Source organism: Brassica napus, chromosome C3 (genome assembly GCF_020379485.1).
Source record: "Brassica napus cultivar Da-Ae chromosome C3, Da-Ae, whole genome shotgun sequence".
NCBI classification, from domain to species: Eukaryota; Viridiplantae; Streptophyta; class Magnoliopsida; order Brassicales; family Brassicaceae; genus Brassica; species Brassica napus.
In genome coordinates this window covers 29,650,351-29,668,728 of record NC_063446.1, presented here as the reverse complement: position 1 = coordinate 29,668,728, position 18,378 = coordinate 29,650,351, and the positions used below count along the sequence as shown (strand labels likewise).

General features: G+C 34.0%; 1 protein-coding gene and 1 long non-coding RNA gene across 2 annotated transcripts; both read left to right on the top strand.

Annotated features, from left to right (window-relative positions):
• Positions 1-5,276: 5,276 nt before the first annotated feature.
• LOC125584534 lies at positions 5,277-7,919 on the top strand. Its single transcript, XR_007321445.1, has 2 exons — positions 5,277-7,293; positions 7,601-7,919. It is a non-coding gene; the product is annotated as an uncharacterized LOC125584534 (long non-coding RNA).
• Positions 7,920-15,123: 7,204 nt separating this feature from the next.
• On the top strand, positions 15,124-16,674 carry LOC106381239 (protein DMR6-LIKE OXYGENASE 1-like). The gene is made up of 3 exons (XM_013821129.3): positions 15,124-15,668; positions 15,777-16,104; positions 16,288-16,674. The coding sequence occupies exons 1-3, from the start codon at positions 15,193-15,195 to the stop codon at positions 16,543-16,545; spliced, it is 1,062 nt and encodes a 353-aa protein (XP_013676583.1). The 5' UTR covers positions 15,124-15,192; the 3' UTR covers positions 16,546-16,674.
• The last annotated feature ends 1,704 nt before the right edge of the window (positions 16,675-18,378 follow it).

The following is an 18,378-nucleotide window of genomic DNA, read 5'->3' as shown; positions in this document are numbered from 1 at the left end:
CCAATCGTTTCCCAGAAGTTCAACAGCTCTGAAGTCCAATAAAGACCAGATGTCCTCTCCCCTGCACTCAATCCAAATAGTCCGCAGAGGTCTGTGAAAGATACCTCATAGTATACTTTCTGCACTACGAATGCCAGAAAACCTTCCTGATGGCTATCATCGGGACGGGTGACGTATGCGGATGCTATGAACTGGCGTACCAACTCCGGATAAGTGGGTTCGTTGAGGTTGCATAGTTGGCCTAGACCCATGTTCTGGAACAGTCCTTCAATGTCTGCTTGGATTCCCAATAATGTCATCGTCTCAGGACATGCTAGTTGTGTAGCCGGAACGGCTACCTTCTTCATGTTGTTGTAGTGGGTGGTATCAGACTTATCCCACTTCTTTGGCCTTTGCTTCTCTCGCTGAGACGAACCCTCTTCTTGTGTGTTCTTCTTTGCTGACATTTTCGTGCGCTTCATTCTCTACAAAATAAAATCATTGCTCTCAACATGGTTATAATCAATTAAGAACTCAAAGCAACATGAAAATGAAAAGCGAAATCGAGTTGTGATAAAAAAAAACAAATTGAAAAAAATTCTCAATCCCTAAATCATCTCAAATCCTGTTCCAAACTCGTTGATCACAGACAATTGTGTTCTATTCCATGTTTAAACATCTGTTTCATGCATACTTGATCAAGGAATCAACACGGAAATAAGAAATTCACAAAACCCAAAAAATTGCTCAAGAACACGATTTCAGAATGTGGAGATTCGCGGAGTATACCTGTCTTAGGGTGAAGACGAGTGTAGGAATCAGGTAGAGCTCGAAAAATCAAGTGGAATGGAGCCCAAAATTGTTCAAATCGGATGATTATAGAGAGAGAAAGGGGGGGGCGAATTATAGGGGAAATCGGAGGGGATGAGAGTTCTAAGGTTTAGATCCAGAAAATGTCGGGTTTTGCCTTATAATTCTGTTTTCCGAACACGCATCGATCGATGCGTTTTTGTTCTATAACGCATCGATCGATCACAATCTTACGGCCCGGTCCATCTTTGTAATCGATCGATTTGTTTTTGTTCAGAAACGCATCGATCGATGCGTTTTTAAAAAAACATACAAGATTTTCCGAGGACATTCCGAGGAAAAATTGAGATTCTTGATCGATCGATGGGATACTCTCATCGATCGATCACAATCTTACGGCCCGGTCCATCTTTGTAATCGATCGATGCGTTTTTAAAAAAACATACAAGATTTTCCGAGGACATTCCGAGGAACAATTGAGATTCTCGATCGATCGATGGGATACTCTCATCGATCGATCACAATCTTACGGCCCGGTCCATCTTTGTAATCGATCGATGCGTTTTTGTTCTATAACGCATCGATCGATGCGTTTTTAAAAAAACATACAAGATTTTCCGAGGACATTCCGAGGAACAATTGAGATTCTCGATCGATCGATGGGATTCTCTCATCGATCGATCACAATCTTACGGCCCGGTCCATCTTTGTAATCGATCGATTTGTTTTTGTTCAAAAACGCATCGATCGATGCGTTTATTTAAAAAAAATTACGTTTTGAAACCCCAAACACTAGTTCCTCGGAATTTCCTCGGAATATTCCGAGGAAATTCCGAGGAAGAAGAGGGTTTCCTCGGAGTTCCCTCGGAATAATCCGAGGAAATTCCGAGGAAATAGGGTTTTTAAAGTGAAAACAACGTTTTGCCGTTTGAATAACACCTATATAACCCTTATTAAGTGTCTTACGTTCATTATAAAGTCAAAAATTTGTTCCTTACCGTATAATTAACACTTTTCCGATTGTATGAACGAAATCTCGCAACATAAGACAAACACTTATACCTTTTAATGAACGGTAAAGGGAATACTTTCAATTAGTTTTGAAATTTTTTATTTCATGGTTTATGCTCATCTATACAAAGAATCCTCAATGGTATGCATTACAATTGTATAAGAAATGAAATACGGCAAAAAAAATTGATGTTTTGAAACCCCAAACACTAGTTCCTCGGTATTTCCTCGGTATTCCGAGGAAATTCCGACGGATATTTTACTATCCGTCGGAATTTCCTCGGAATATTTTCATTTTACCGGGCAAATATTTCGCGAAAATTGAAATTAGAATTCCGACGGAATTCCGACGGATAATATCCGTCGGACCCTAGGTTTTATAACCACAAGCCACTTCTTCTTCCCCATTTCTTTCTTCTTCCTCTGCGCAAATCCTCTCTTCTCTCCGGCGATTTCCCCCTGAAATCCGACGATATCTCCGGCGATCTCCCTCTTCTCTTACACAAATCATGTAAGGACCCTATCCCACTCTCTTAGGTTCTATTTGTTAGGTTTTTGTGTGGTTTTGATAGATTTTTTTTAGGGTGATTGGTTAGGATTGTGATTTGGTTGTATAATAGGTTTAGAATTGTGATTTGGTTGAATGATTTGTTTTGTTGAATTGATTTAGAATTTTTTTATAATTTTTTTTTTCTATTTATAAAATCGATTTTTGTATATAAAATCGATTTTTGTATTTTACAAAACGAGTTTTCTATATAAATTCGATTTTTTGAAACTTTACAAAAAAAAAATTTCTATATAAATTCTATTTTTTGGATTTTACAAAACATTTTAAATATCTATAAAACTTTTTTTGTGATTAAAAACTATTATTTGGGATTTAAAAATATTTTTAATATATATATATTATTAAAACTATTTTTTTGTAATTATTAAACTATTTTTATTTATTACAACTATTTTTGTTTATTAGAACTATTGTTATATATTTATTAAAAATTTTAAATATATATAAATCTTTTTTTGTGATTAAATTATTTGGGAATTTTTTTTTAAAAAAAAAAATTAATTTATATATTTCTGTATTTATTAAATATATTTTTTAAATTTACAGGTCTCATGATGATCAGACCTGGCCTCGACAGCGTCGTGGTCTTGGTGGTACGGGGAGCCAGTCTCGGGATTCCAGCCATTCTCAGGATTCCCCTTCGCCCCACAGCTCCAACCATACATCTCCCTCTGTTGCACCCGCTCCTGCTCCTCTCGCTCCCGCTGCTGCATCCGCTCCTGTTCCTCCGGGTCCTCCGGGAGTGATGCGTGTTGCGGAGTTGGTTCAACAGCCCGGTCGTGACCATCTTCCGTATCTCACTCCGTATCCACATGGACGGGGTCAAACATGGTAATTAAACATTTTTTTTCTTTAAATTTGGATTCATTATTAACCGTTTGTTCTTTTAATAAGGTTCAACCGATCCGGGAACGGGATCAGCGCATAGATCAACCGTATGATGTACTCGGCCCTCGACAGTGGACATCCGACTTTCACTCACTTCCCAACCGACAAGCAGGTTCTGTGGTTTCGTCAGTTTGCGGTAAGTATTCTAATTTTTTACTTATATTTTTAATCTTTAATATAAATTTTCTACTAATTGTGTTTTTTTTCAGCAAGAGTTCAACTGGAATTCCGATGAGACGCTCTTTATCTATCACCACTTCGTCCATAAAGTAATGGACAACTATGGGAAGCAGATCCACGAGTGGAAGAAGAAGTGGGAAATCAATAAGGTTCGATTTAATTTATTAAACCATTTTTTAATTTATTAAACTATTTTTTAATTTATTAAATTTTTCTTTTTTTTTTATTAAAAGGTCCCAAAGTCGATGAACGACACGGTCTGGAAGGAGTTGTGTGCGCATTGGGATAAGGAAGAGACGAAAGAAACTTCTTCCACCAACTCCACCAACCGCAAGAGCGACCGTAAAGGGAAGGGCATCTACAAGCATAACTTGGGTGCTCAATCTATTGCCACTCTCGGAGATCGCATGGTAAGTTCAACCGCTTTTTCTTCAATTATTTGAGTTTCAGAATTTAAATTTATTGTGCATTTCTTCTAATTTCTAATGTTTCTTTAATTTATGTTTTTTTTCAAGGCGGAAGAAAATGATGGCGAGCCGGTTGATGATCTCGCCCTAATGAGGAGGGCGTATACCAACAAGAAGACCGGCCAGATTGATGACGGTCTTGTGAGGGACGTGGTCGACCTGGTCCAAACTCAGGTTGTAGACGAAGTGTCTCAGCTTCAAACCGAGGATGACGCTTCGACGGCTTCGACCAACTTGTCCCGGTTTCGAATCAACGAAATCGTTGAATCCGTAAGTTCTTTGTTTTTAAAAGTTCAATTCATTTATTTCTTGGTTTAAATTTCTAAATTTGGCTTTTTTCTATTCAGTCGGTTCCAAAGAAGAAGGGACGTTTGGTCGGTTTGGGTCGTCGCACCCGGTCGGTTCCCCCTTCTTCTGCACCACCGCCCTTTGTTGATCCAGAAGTACTTACGGCCCAGTTGAAGGACAAAGATGATCGTATATCTTTGTTAGAGACCCAGATGGCGGCTCAACAGGCGGGCTATGAGGCACAGAGGAGGCTGAACCAGCAAATGATGGAGATAATGCAGAGGATGTACCCGAACGAGGTGTTCCCGGACGTGCCAGACCCGTAGTTTTTTTTTTTCCACAAACTCGGAATGTTTTATTTTTATTTGTGAAACTTTGAATATTAATTAATATGATTTCAATTTTACTTTTAATTTCATATTTTCGAATTTAAATTTCAGAAATTTTATTATTTTTTTAAAATTAATATTTTTTACATTCCGAGGAAATTAATTATATTTTTCACTTGATCGATCGATGCGTTTTTGTTCAAAAACGCATCGATCGATGCGTTTTTTAAAAAACGTTCGGGCTATACCGAGGGACAGGTTCCTCTGTTTATTCTGAGGAACTTTTCCCTCGGTATATTCCGAGGGACAGCTCCCTCGGAATATACCGAGGGAAAAGTTCCTCGGAATAAACCGAGGAAAATGTCCGTCGGTATACTCCTATCGATCGATGTATATATGTCCAAACACGCATCGATCGATGAACTTCCGAGGAATTACACCGACGAAGTTCTCCCTCGGTATATTCCGAGGACATTTCCGACAAACTAGTGATCCTCGGAATTTCCTCGGAAATTTATTTCCTCGGAATTCCGACGGAAAATTCTGAGGGATTTCCGAGGAAAAAATAAATTCCGAGGAATTATTTCCGACGACGTGTTTCGTCGGTATGTCGTCGGAATAACGATATTCCGACGAAATTCCGACGATTTTTTCCTTCAAAATCCTTGATGTTTTCTTGTAGTGATTGTTCTTCCTCCCATCACAAGAAGGGAAGGTTAAACAATTCGATACGTACAAGACCCGCCTTGCTAGAAAGACTACCTAATTAGGGATGACGGAAGTTATGTGTCAAACAACGTAAAATGATTTAAGAATCTCCAGCCGAATCTATACATAATGCAGCCTGGATTTATACATGGCATCACTAGATTTATACATGATAAACCTAAATTTATACGTATTATAATTGGACTTCTTAATGAACATTGTAATTGATGCCATGTATAAACAGAAAAAATAATAGTAGTTAGTACGCATTATCGAAGAATATGGCCTTTTATTCTACTACATTTGTATAAAAAGGCCATTAATTAGACCTTTTAAAAATCTATAGCTTATCATTATAATGTTTTTACAGTACTATAATCAAAAATCAAAACCTTCATCGTCATATCCATCATTAAAAATCAAGAAAACAAAGATAGAGTCAACACACTACTATTATTTTTTCTGTTTTTATAACCATTATTCCTTCTTTTTTTTGCTAAGATTGTAAATATCAGTGCAAGAATGAAAGTTTGGTTACATTTTGATGGAACCACAATCTCCTTTTCAGCTATTCTGAAAGTTTAGAAGTGCAAAAAAGTTTAAAAAAAACCGCTAAACCACAAAGAAATTATGATCAAATCTTAACCAAACAATGGAGGCTTTGAACATAATACCAAACTAGAACAAAAGACTAACAATTGATCTCCCCCTCCAAGCACTTCTCGAAGACTGGAGCAACCAGAGACAACAAGAATAAAGCCATAAGAGAAGTAGAGTCAGGTCTCACCGAAGTGGCTCCAAGCAGGCATGACGGTTGGCTCCCATTTGCTATCATGTAGACCCGATTTCAACGCCATATGAAGATGAAGCATTGGTTTCGGTCAAGCGCAGACGGTCGAAATGGCCCCCTATCCGGCTACGCGACACAATGGGAACAGCGTTGGCCTCAGGAAACACAAAAACAAGGACCGGAGCTTAGGAGGAAGGAATTGAAGAACGGAAGAAGTGAATACTCCTTGAAAGCAGGGGCTTAGGGTAGAAGAGGCTTCGCCTTGAAGCAGTTGATGTCGTTGCTTGGGATGTCTTCAAGAACCAATTGAACAACATCGGACGCAGGAAGGAATTGCCAAACTAAAAACCCGAGACCACCATGGTTGCTGCTTTTCCTAATAATGTCAATGAACATGACTCATGTTTTACTTCTCCAACCTCTTAAAAGTGATGCAGAGTGAATATTTGAAAAATATTTTAAATATCTTGATTAATGAATTTATATTAATCAACGTCAACGTCACAATTCAAAGTGACTATCTTTCTTCTGTCCAAGCATGTCGTAAAGGCTACGACTCATTCAAACACCGTCTTGATTTCGCTGTCATCTTCTTTTGAAGGCCTAACCTTTTTATTTTATGTTGTTGTAGTTTATGTTTTCAATCATAGAGGATGGATAATTTCCTCTAGCATTTGTAATCAAGCAAGTTGAAGTTAATGAAAAGAAGCTGTGGTCCAAAAAAAAACATAATATGCAATCATCAGTCTCACAAAATATATATACATTACCAATTTTCTATAGCCGAATCACTTTATCTTTCTTCTTAATTATTCCTGAATTTTTTTCTCTGCTTATTCTATGAAAACTATAAATAGAATAAGCATCTATAGCATAGTATGCAATCATCAGTCTCCATTTACTCTCATTCCAAACATATCGGTTTTAACCGTGTCCTTGTTAAAATCGATATTTTGTGGAATGAGAATCACCATATGGTGGGGCTTGGTTGGACAATTGAAAACCAAAACAGAATATCCTTTTTCTCTGCTCTTTATCGACATGTGACATCCCCTCTTGCGGCTGAAGCTTTGGCGCTTCGTGAGGCAATTTTTAAGTGCAGGAATCTTGGCCTCCCAATACCAGATGCGAATCTGACTTGGCGCAACTAGTTAAAGCAATCAATTTGGGCTCTTCTTTTACTGAAGTGTTTGGAGTAATTACAGATATCATCTCTGCTGTTTCCTCGTTTGAGTGATTTTCTTGGTCCAGGATTTCTCGTGAGAGTAACAGGTATGCTGATAATCTAGCTAAACAATGCTTGGCTGTTGAACTTGCCATTATAACTCCACCTAACTTTGGTTAGTGTGTTTAATATAAGTGTTTGTTACAAAAAAAAAAAAAACTAAAGTTAACCAATATGATCAGAATCTTATCACTTTACACAAGTACACAACTCTACTGGATGCACGTGAACGCTATCTTCCAAGGCTGCATTAATATTACAACTTACAACTTACATGTAGGACATAGCATACAAGCAATTCGGTAAAAGAATTTATTTTCAACTATGCAAGTTAATCTCTTTTTTCTTATTTAGTTTTAGGGAGGCATGTGACGAGTACGTAAGACACACTGAAAAGCTAGCATTCAGGCTTTTAGAACTCATTCCATGATTACTTTAAAGATCAAATGAGTTTTCTTAAGGATAAATCGTTATCCACCATGCCCACGGTCTATTGGCTCAAGACAAAGTTGGAGGATTACAATGGAGGTGAAATTCTAGATATTACTTCTCATTTTTCTAAGATATACACATGCAGTATCTAATTATAATGACTACTAGATATTGATCCGCGCTTTGAAAGCGCATGATATAATTTCAATTAAATTATTAATTTAATTATATTTTACTTCGATTTAATGAGAGACAAAACATTTAGATTTCAATGTGTGATCTACGGTGAGCGTTCGTGTACCAATTTGGATTCGTTTCAGGTCTACTTAGGTTTTGGGTTTTTGAAATTACAAATTTTAGCTCGATTCAGATATTTCTAAATTTTGGTTCAGATTCGCTTCAGATCTTTACTGCAGGTTCAGTTCGTGTTCCGATAACCCGTTTAAATTATTTTTTAAAATTTAAATTTATATATCTTTAAATTTCTCAAAATTTAAAAATAAAAACAATATATTACATTTAAATTTGAAAAATATTTGCTAAAATACCTAAATTTAACATATAAATTGATTTGTATTGAATATTTGGATAGAGAATCAATAAATATTTTAAATATTTTTAGTGTTTTGAAAATTGTTTAGCGTTTTGAAAATTGTTTAGCTATTTTAGACATTTACTTTTAACTATTTTAAATATTTTCAAATATTCGGATAACTTCAAAATATCTTATAAGCCGTTAGAAAAAAAAATCTTATATATTTTAGATATTTAATATATTAAATATAAAATAATTAATATATTTAAGTATATAAATCTATTTCGGATAAACTTGGATACCCAAAATACTTAGGTTTGAGTCGGATTTGGTTTTGGTTCTCTATATACTAAAATTTTGAACCCATTTGAATATTTAACCAATTTTGGTTTGGATTCAATATTATATTTCGGATTAGATTCGGTTCGATTCCTTGAATTCAGATTTTTTACCCAGTCCTAGTTTGATCTTTTACGTCTATGTTAATCCAACTATATATATTTATATGGAATGAGAATTGTGTTCTATATTTATGAAACAATTTATTTAAACATTTTCATTGTAAATATTAGTTTCATCGTAAATATAAATATAATTTCACTTCTTAGTAATTTATCATCTCTTTTATCACACTTACACAGGTCTTCTATCAATCTATCTTATTTAAAAAGAATAAATTTAACAACAATATCAGTACAATTTAAAATGTAATTACATACAAAATTGTTAAAAAATAAATAATCTAAATAAGAAGCCATTATATAGCTACATGTATTTATATGTTGGAAACAACAATATTAATACAATTTAAAACACATTATTTCAATGATGCAGTTTAAAAATTATATAAATACAGTGACCATTCTAAATAAAATAAATAAATACTTATTTTTGACAAAAGAAACAAATACCCAGATATTGTTTTTTTACCAAACGATATATGGACTTACACAACAAAGTTAACACAATTATTAGACAATACATGTTTAATTTTGGAAACGAAAGTGTCTTTTTGACTCTTTCCAAAATAATCTGCACCTAGAAAACACCAATGATGTACCACAAATTCAACCAATATCATAAACCATCCTTCATGGGACTGAATCTTAGCCCCTCCATCACTCTTCTCCAAATCACCAGCCACTTCGATTGACCAAATTGTGTCAGTTGGCATAAAACTCATGCATATAAAATCCAAACATGAATAGTTATTGTCTCAGGAAACCAAACTCCAGTGAGGATTTCTTTATTCTTTCTCCCCACCTTAGCCCACGTAAACCAGAGACATAAACTCTATATCTCTGTATGTTCAGATCCATGACAGTCCCAAAGAACATAACGTGCAAAAACCAAAAGACAACCACAATACATTAACAGACCCAACATATGCCATTACCCTTCTGCACTGCAACAATAAAGAGATGACCTGTACATTCCAAAAAACCATACACTGTGTAGCCTAGGTCGAGCCTACTATACCTTTGATTTTGTTTCTCTTGTTCTGCATCAGAAAGAAACAGATTAGAGAAACCTTTGTTTTGATGTGATCCCGGAAGCCATTACTTCTAATAGATTTTCTTCCCTCTTTAGAGATTCTTTCCCCACTTCAATCATGAGAGTGAATAACTAGAGCAATTTGAAAAGATCAATCGAATCGAATAACATCGGAGATTCCATGAATCTTGACAAAACCTTCAGTAGTGATACCACAATCCATATCAATCCCACGCGGTGGCGGATCTAGCCGAAAAGTTTACCGGGGACAAACAGTTAATAATCATTAACAAAATTTGTATTAAATTTGTATTAAATATTTTATAAATATATTTTCTATCAACTTATAAGTGTATTATACAAGATCCATTGTATGGAAAACTAAAACTGTTCTTATATAATTGAATTACAAAATAAAAAATATCAGAAATTATAAATATAAAAAGTCACGTTTTTCATGATATGAAAAATACAAGTATATATATTCAGATCATATAATTTTTTTCCTAAATAGTGTTTTCTTTCTCAATCATGGACTAATAATTATATATGAAAAACTAAAATGAAAATAATATTTTTATTGTCATTGCATATACTATGATAAAGTAAAGAAAACTGATTATTATAACTTATTAAATAAATAGATATTTATTTGATGTTATAAAACTACTTATTTTTAAGCAACAAGTTGATTTTCTTAAGTTCAAAAAACAAAAAAAAAAAACAAACACAAATTGATTTTATTTATTATATAAAACGGAAACAATGGTTTAATGTTCGTAAATCAAATATGGAAACATAATAATTCTAATAGAAATATCATAAATGGCCTCGTAAAAGATGGAAATAATGGAGATTTTGAACTGAGCATTGAAAACAGATTTTGTTACGGGGGCAGAAATTATTTTTTCAATGGGGGCAACTAAAATATATACTCATCATTTAAAGGAAAGTTTTAAATTTCATGGGGGACAACTGCCCCATACTTACCTTAAGTAGATCCGCCCCTGATCTCACAGATCTTCCGAACCTCCTTTGTTTCTATATACTGGAGCTCGAAATCTCGAGTCACAACCATTCGAAAACCACAAAAAGTGAAGCCCTTTTTTCCATACCATCAGAATCGCACCCAACCCATGAAGATCTAAACCAAAAACGAATATGGTTAATTAAAAGTAAAATTGGAAAATACAGAATTAAATAAAAACCATAGGTTTTAAATACTTCAGTGGCTTGTATCTGTAAGTATTGTTGAAACAGAAGGGCACCTAAAAAAAGGGCCTTCTGTTTTAATAGTATTGATATCAATTCTACTAGGTATGGATGAATCATGAATGATAAGTATTGGAATGTAGAACCTAGAGTGGTGGGGATTATTGGTACACCAAGAGAAAAAAAATAGCATTCTTCTTGATGCCTTCACATGATGTGGAAGTGAAGCCATTAGAAGAGTGAGTCCTGAAACCTTATAACTTAGGCTCTGATTGGTTCAAATGCAGCGGTTGCGATTGCGGATGCGGGTGGTTGCATTTTCAAGTGTTATTAAGCGTTTTGTATGACTGGTACAACGTTTGAAAATTGTTGTGTTTGCGGTATATTTGTGACTGGTTGATTATAAGATATTGCACCGGTTTAATAATAAATTACCAATATTAATATATTACTAGGTAATAACATGCGCTTTGCGCGGGATGTGATTATTAGTTTCGTTATTTTTTATATAAAGACATTAAATCTGTTTAATCTGGATATTGGTTCGGTTTTAAGTTTTTTTTTTGGCTTTTAATCTTCTAAAATATTACTATTATTTTAAATTAATATTCATTTTAGTTTATTCGGCTAAAATGTTTGATTTTTTGGTTTTTTCCGGTAAAAACCAAAAATTAATATTATTTGTTTATTTTCATGTTATGAATTTTAGATAGTTGTCGTATCGAACCAATTTCATATTAGAGTTTCTAAACCGATAATAGTTTAAGAAAAAGAAATTTTTTAAGACAAATCATTTCACTACAATTTGCTCGGTAGTGAAAGAAGCATTAAGAAAAATATTTTAACTTTCAAAAAAATTAGATACTTCAGTTGTGGTGAATACTTAGTTACAAGGTGCTCACATCAAAGTGCACATGTATGTGTATGTAAAAAGTATATAAAAATAGTTGACAAATATATAAAGATATTGTTAATTAATATTAAATGATATTTTTGTCAAAATAATACATGAAAGATAAAATTAAAATTAATTTAAAATAAAAAGGCCTTGACATTAGTCATTTTTTCATATAAAGAAAATAAAACAGTATCCGTAAATAGGAGTGGACACAAATCGAATATCTGGGTATTTGGAAGCATTCGTGTCAATTCGATCTTTAGCAACCAAGATATTCGGTGACTCAGATATATGAAATATTTTAGAATTTTAAAGAATATCCGATTTGATCCGTAAATAAAATAAAATTTTAAAAATAATTGAAAATTTAAATAATAACATTTTATTACAAAAATAAAACATTATTTAAAATTTTAAATTTAAGTACCTAATATAATAAATTTAATTCATAAAAATATTGTAAAACTGATATAAAGTATAATATATAACGTATATATATATATATAATTCTTTACATATATGTATATATATGCATATAACATATCAAATTAGATATATGTTCCTAAAAATATTGGTATTTGTGATTTGCTTCTTTTTGGGATATTTTATTTTTGTATTTGATTTGTTTCGTACAGTTACGGATATCCAGATTTTTTGGTTCAAATCAAAACGGATAACGAATAGAATCAAAATTTAAGAATATTTTTCTCAACTTTATCCATAAACAATAAAAAATAATATATATATAGTTTGGCTTTTGATTCGTTATCTATTTTTATTCGAACCGAAAAATCCAGAGTTTTATTGGAACCATGTATGTGAATTTTATATTAAAAAAATGCAAAGTACATAGTGTGAACACATTTATGAATATAGTGTGAACGCATTAACATACTTATTATCAAATCATTGAGAGGCTGCCACATGTCTACTATAGTGTGAATGCATTCATTACAATGCTTATCTTTTAATATATAAAGGATAACATTATAAAAATATAAAAACATACTATTGTAATAAAATATAATAATTATCAATATAATATGATTAATAATATTACTATATTTTTTTATTTAATTTTTTAAATTAGTTGAAAGTTATAATTTTTTTGAAGATTTATATCAAACTTTAAAAGAATATGTATGTATATTAATTTTTAAAAATTCTAATGAATAGTTAGTTAGTTTAAAGTTTTTATAAAACAAATTATTATACTGTTTGTGAATTTAAATTAATATATAAAACATGTATATATTTTTATTTATAATACTTTCATTTCAAAATTTTAATTTTAAATTTTTAAATATTTTTGAAAAACAATTTATATTTATTTATCCATCCGCAACCGCTCGCAACCGCAAACGCTAGCTGGAACCATCTTTTGATTTTAAGAGGTTCAAAGCGGTTTGAAGCGATTTGTAACGGTTTATATGATTGTTTCAAAACGTTGTCAACCGCTATCGACCGCAAAAGCTGCGTTTGCAGATGGTAACGGATAAACCAGTCAGATCCTTAATTAAGAGTATGTACTATGTGTCTACTTTTTATTACCAAAGCTATGATGCAAGCCCTTAATGTAATAATATGTGAGAGACTGAGTTTATGTCGGAAACAATATATGATATGTTCTTTAAAATCATGTCATAATTTTTTTTTTTTGACAAATATATAAGAGCATAATTAACCCGGGTTCTTAATTTGGGGTTCTTAACTCATGATTTGACACAAAGTTTTATTTTTTTTACATTTTTTGGCTAAGAACCGGCTCCTATATCTCTTATTTAAGAGACGGTTCTTAGTTTTTCTTAGTTAAAAACTAAGAAAAGGTAAGAAACGGTTGTTATCTGAAGCTAAGAACCTCATCTTAAGAACCTGGGTTAATCATGCTGTAAAAGCAGCATTATTGGAGTTTCTAAAAGGGGTTTCTTTCAAAAAAGCAATGTGTGGGCCCCACTAAACCATAAAAACCAATCTCTAAAGTCATGAAATAAGGACCGATTGTGGTGGGTTTCTTGTACTGTTCGCGGATCCCACCGACATGTGGCGGTCGGTGACGGTCCGCGATTGGTGCACTTTTTAATTTTTTTTTTTTTTAATCACCCTTAAGTGAGTTTCAGGGATAATGCTACTCTAAGACTTCGGATCGAGATCCAAGTATCCAATAAGATTTGACTTGCGTATATCACATCCAGAGCTGGCCCTGGGCTAAAGCCCATAAGGCATTGGCTTCAGGCGCCAAGAATATTTGACATTAGGGGCGCCAATTTGGAAGAAATTCACTTTGGTCTAGTGTCCTCTCAACTTATTCTATCGTCCTACAGCTGACAGGTTCGGAAGTATGCGTCCACCTTAGTAGTCTTTTCCTTTTTTATTAAAAGACATCTTCTTTCCAGTTTTGTTCTGTTAACAAAAAATGTTATAACAAATAACTTGAACTATAAATTGTGCATATATTTCCACGTTTCATTGCGATTGATTTTAGTAGTATAGCTGCATCTCGTATTAAATTTTTATTATTGCTTCTTACTTCTTTTTTTGTAGGTTTTTGTAATTAATTTTTGTAGTAACGTTTAAAATCCAAGCAAACAAATAAATTATTATAGGGTTCTAAGATTCTATGAGACTACCAAACCCAATAAAATTCTACAAAGTGAAGTTGAAGTTAAAGTGAATTTTATCATAAGTTATTCTTGATTTTATATATTTCATTTTTTATTTATAGGAAATACTATCAGAAAAATAGAATTGAAAATTACTCAATTGAAACTGTAAATAAATAATATATAAGATGACATACCGATTATGTTTTTATTATTTTAAACAACTTTAAATTTTAGTAATATATGGTACCATTTTGATTACATGTTTAAATATCGTAATTTTTTAATTATAGTTAAAGGGCATACATTTTTTCCGCTTTAGGCGTCGAAAGAGTCCGGACCGGCACTATCACATCCTCCACCCTTCCAAGATTCCGTCTAGATTCAGAACTATTTTCTTGTGAACTAATCCTCCTCTCATTTTGTAATGGTTGTTTGCAAAAATAAAAAATGGTTAATTTTTTTTTTCAAGAAGGGGCATCTATAGTCTATATTAAACACTCATGAACTTTATGAATATCCTCCGTCTACATACATCTTTGGCTTATTTTGGTCCTCTTTCAACAACTGGCATGACTGTAATTCCTAATTAACCAAATGTGAAAAAAGTTAATTGTTCACAGAAACGTGTCTACATTCATCATACCAATAAAAGCGTTTTGTTACACGTGACATCTTCCTATAAAACAAACCCAACCGCATGCACCACAAGAATCATCAGATATCTTCCAAAGCCTTAAAAGATAAACATAAGAATCACCGACAAAAAAACACCATGGGAGTACTCGACGAAGCTTTTATCCAAGCTCCAGAACACAGACCCAAAACTCATCTCACAAACTCCGGTGACTACATTCTCTCCAACGAGATCCCGACCATCGATCTCTCCTCTCTCCAAGACCCACACTGCGACAAGACAGCGCTAGCGGCAGAGATTGCAGAAGCATGCATGAGATGGGGCTTTTTCCAGGTGATCAACCATGGTTTGTCGTTGGACTTAATGCGTAGGGTGGAGAAGACGGTGGCCGAGTTTTTCAGTCTAACGTTGGAGGAGAAGAGAAGAGTGAAAAGAGATGAAGTGAACCCTATGGGTTATCACGACGGAGAACATACCAAAAACGTTAGAGACTGGAAAGAGATTTTCGATTTCTTTCTGCAGGACTCGACGACGGTTCCGGCGACTACAGAGCCGGAAGATACCGAGCTCAGGAAGCTGACTAACCCGTGGCCTCAAAACCCTTCCGACTTCAGGTGATTCTCTAAAAACACGCTTTAAAACAAGGCTTTAATTAAGGCCCATTGGGCCTAATTAGGATCCATTTATTATGAAGTTTAATTAATACTAATCATGTTTGGTAGAGAGGTGTGCCAAGAATATGCAAGAGAAGTTGAGAAGTTAGCTTTCAAGCTTTTGGAACTTATCTCCATTAGCTTGGGTCTACCCGGTGATCGGTTAACAGGTTACTTCAAGGACCAAACAAGCTTTTTGCGGTTTAACCATTACCCTCCTTGCCCGAACCCGGAGCTAGCATTAGGCGTTGGACGCCACGCAGACGCAGGAGTTATAACCGTCTTGGCACAAGATAGTGTGGGTGGGTTACAAGTGAGCCGTAGATCAGATGGACAATGGTTCTCTGTGAAACCCAACCCTGATGCTTTCATCATTAACATTGGCAACTGCATGCAGGTAAAAGACGTCAACTTCGAATGTTATCTGGTTATATTGGGCTGACCCTGACATTTTAGAGGACTTAAATCAATTTAATAAAAAAAAAATTAACAATTTAGGGGTCTATGTGTATATATATTAACTCGAAATATTTTGGGGTCTAATGTAACTTGGTCATATAATATTTGTTGTGTGGAGTAGGTATGGACAAATGACAAGTATTGGAGTGCAGAACATAGAGTGGTAGTGAATTCAAGCAAAGAGAGATTCTCAATGCCATTCTTCCTTTTCCCATCCCACGATACCAACATTGAGCCATTGAAGGAGCTTATAAGCGAAGACAACCCGCCTTGTTACAAAAAGTACAATTGGGGCAAGTTCTTTGCTGCAAGAAACAGAAGTGATTACAAGAAGCTCCAAACTGAGAGCATCCAGATTGATCGCTTCAAGGCCGCTTAAGTAATCTTACTATGTTTATTAGCACAACATTTCCTAATAATGTCAATGAACATGACTCATGTGTTTACTTCTATATCAATATGTAGTTGAAATATATAATAAATAAAGAAGCACTTAATTACCCAGGAATTTACAGAACATAGAGCACAAAGATACATTCTTAATACCATTGTTCTTCCTCCCATCACAAGAAGGGAAGGTTAAACCATTCGATACGTACAAGACCCGCCTTGCTAGAAAGACTACCTAATTAGGGATGACGGAAGTTATGTGTCAAACAACGTAAAATGATTTAAGAATCTCCAGCCGAATCTATACATAATGCAGCCTGGATTTATACATGGCATCACTAGATTTATACATGATAAACCTAAATTTATACGTATTATAATTGGACTTCTTAATGAACATTGTAATTGATGCCATGTATAAACAGAAAAAATAATAGTAGTTAGTACGCATTATCGAAGAATATGGCCTTTTATTCTAATACATTTGTATAAAAAGGCCATTAATTAGACCTTTTAAAAATCTATAGCTTATCATTATAATGTTTTTACAGTACTATAATCAAAAATCAAAACCTTCATCGTCATATCCATCATTAAAAATCAAGAAAACAAAGATAGAGTCAACACACTACTATTATTTTTTCTGTTTTTATAACCATTATTCCTTCTTCGTTTTTTTTTGCTAAATCGTAAATATCATTGCTTTGATGGAACTACAATCTGCTTTTCAGCTATTCTGAAAGTTTAGAAGTGCAAAAAAGTTTTTAAAAACCCCTAAACCACTAAGAAATTATGATCAAATCTTAACCAAACAATGGAGGCTTTGAACATAATACCAAACTAGAACAAAAGACTAACAATTGATCTCCCTCTCCAAGCACTTCTCGAAGACTGGAGCAACCAGAGACAACAAGAGTAAAGCCATAAGAAAAGTAGAGTCAGGTTTCACCGAAGTGGCTCCAAGCAGGCATGACGGCTGGCTCCCATCCCGGAGCTCCGTTGGAGGAGGACGCTGACCAACAAAACTCGAGCTTGCTCGGCACTTGCTATCATGTAGACCCGATTTCAACGCCATATGAAGATGAAGCATTGGTTTCGGTCAAGCGCAGACGGTCGAAATGGCCCCCTATCCGGCTACGCGACACAATGGGAACAGCGTTGGCCTTAGGAAACACAAAAACAAGGACCGGAGCTTAGGAGGAAGGAATTGAAAAACAGAAGAAGTGAATACTCCTTGAAAGCAGGGGCTTAGGGTAGAAGAGGCTCCGCCTTGAAGCAGTTGACGCCGTTGCTTGGAATGTCTTCAAGACCCAATTGAACAACATCGGACGCAGGAAGGAATTGCCAAACTATAAACCCGAGACCACCATGGTTGCTGCTTTTCGATCTAAACCATTATTCCTCTTTCGACATGTTTGCGTCATTTGCCTAATTGTTAACATCATGCTGTTTTTAAATGAGATTTTTTCAGAATAAAATTTATTTGCAAACGGGGGTTTAATAGAATATCAAATTGTTGTTCATAAAGTAATAATATTTTTTTGGGTCGAAAAAAGTAATAATATAATCTGATTATTAGTTTTTTTTTTATCTAGTTATTAGTTAAAGGGGAAAAACTATATTTTCGATACAAAAAGAACTAATATTTGATTGAAAGGAAAAAAAGAAACAAATATTAGTATTTTTTCATTCTAAAAAGAAGCAAATATTATACTAACAAAAAAAAATCAGAGCAAAAAGATGGTCGAAAAAGGGGAGTAGGTGGGGGCACACGAGTGAACAACTGATTCGACTCACCGAGTTAAAGGAGAAAACACACTGA

What these genes read in the sequence shown, in the direction of transcription:
- LOC106381239 (XM_013821129.3), top strand. Translation starts at nt 15,193, where the DNA reads ATGGGAGTACTCGACGAAGCTTTTATCCAAGCTCCAGAACACAGACCC. An exon ending in CAAAACCCTTCCGACTTCAG is followed by an intron (nt 15,669 to 15,776) that starts GTGATTCTCTAA and finishes CATGTTTGGTAG; the next exon opens with AGAGGTGTGCCAAGAATATG. An exon ending in ACATTGGCAACTGCATGCAG is followed by an intron (nt 16,105 to 16,287) that starts GTAAAAGACGTC and finishes TGTGTGGAGTAG; the next exon opens with GTATGGACAAATGACAAGTA.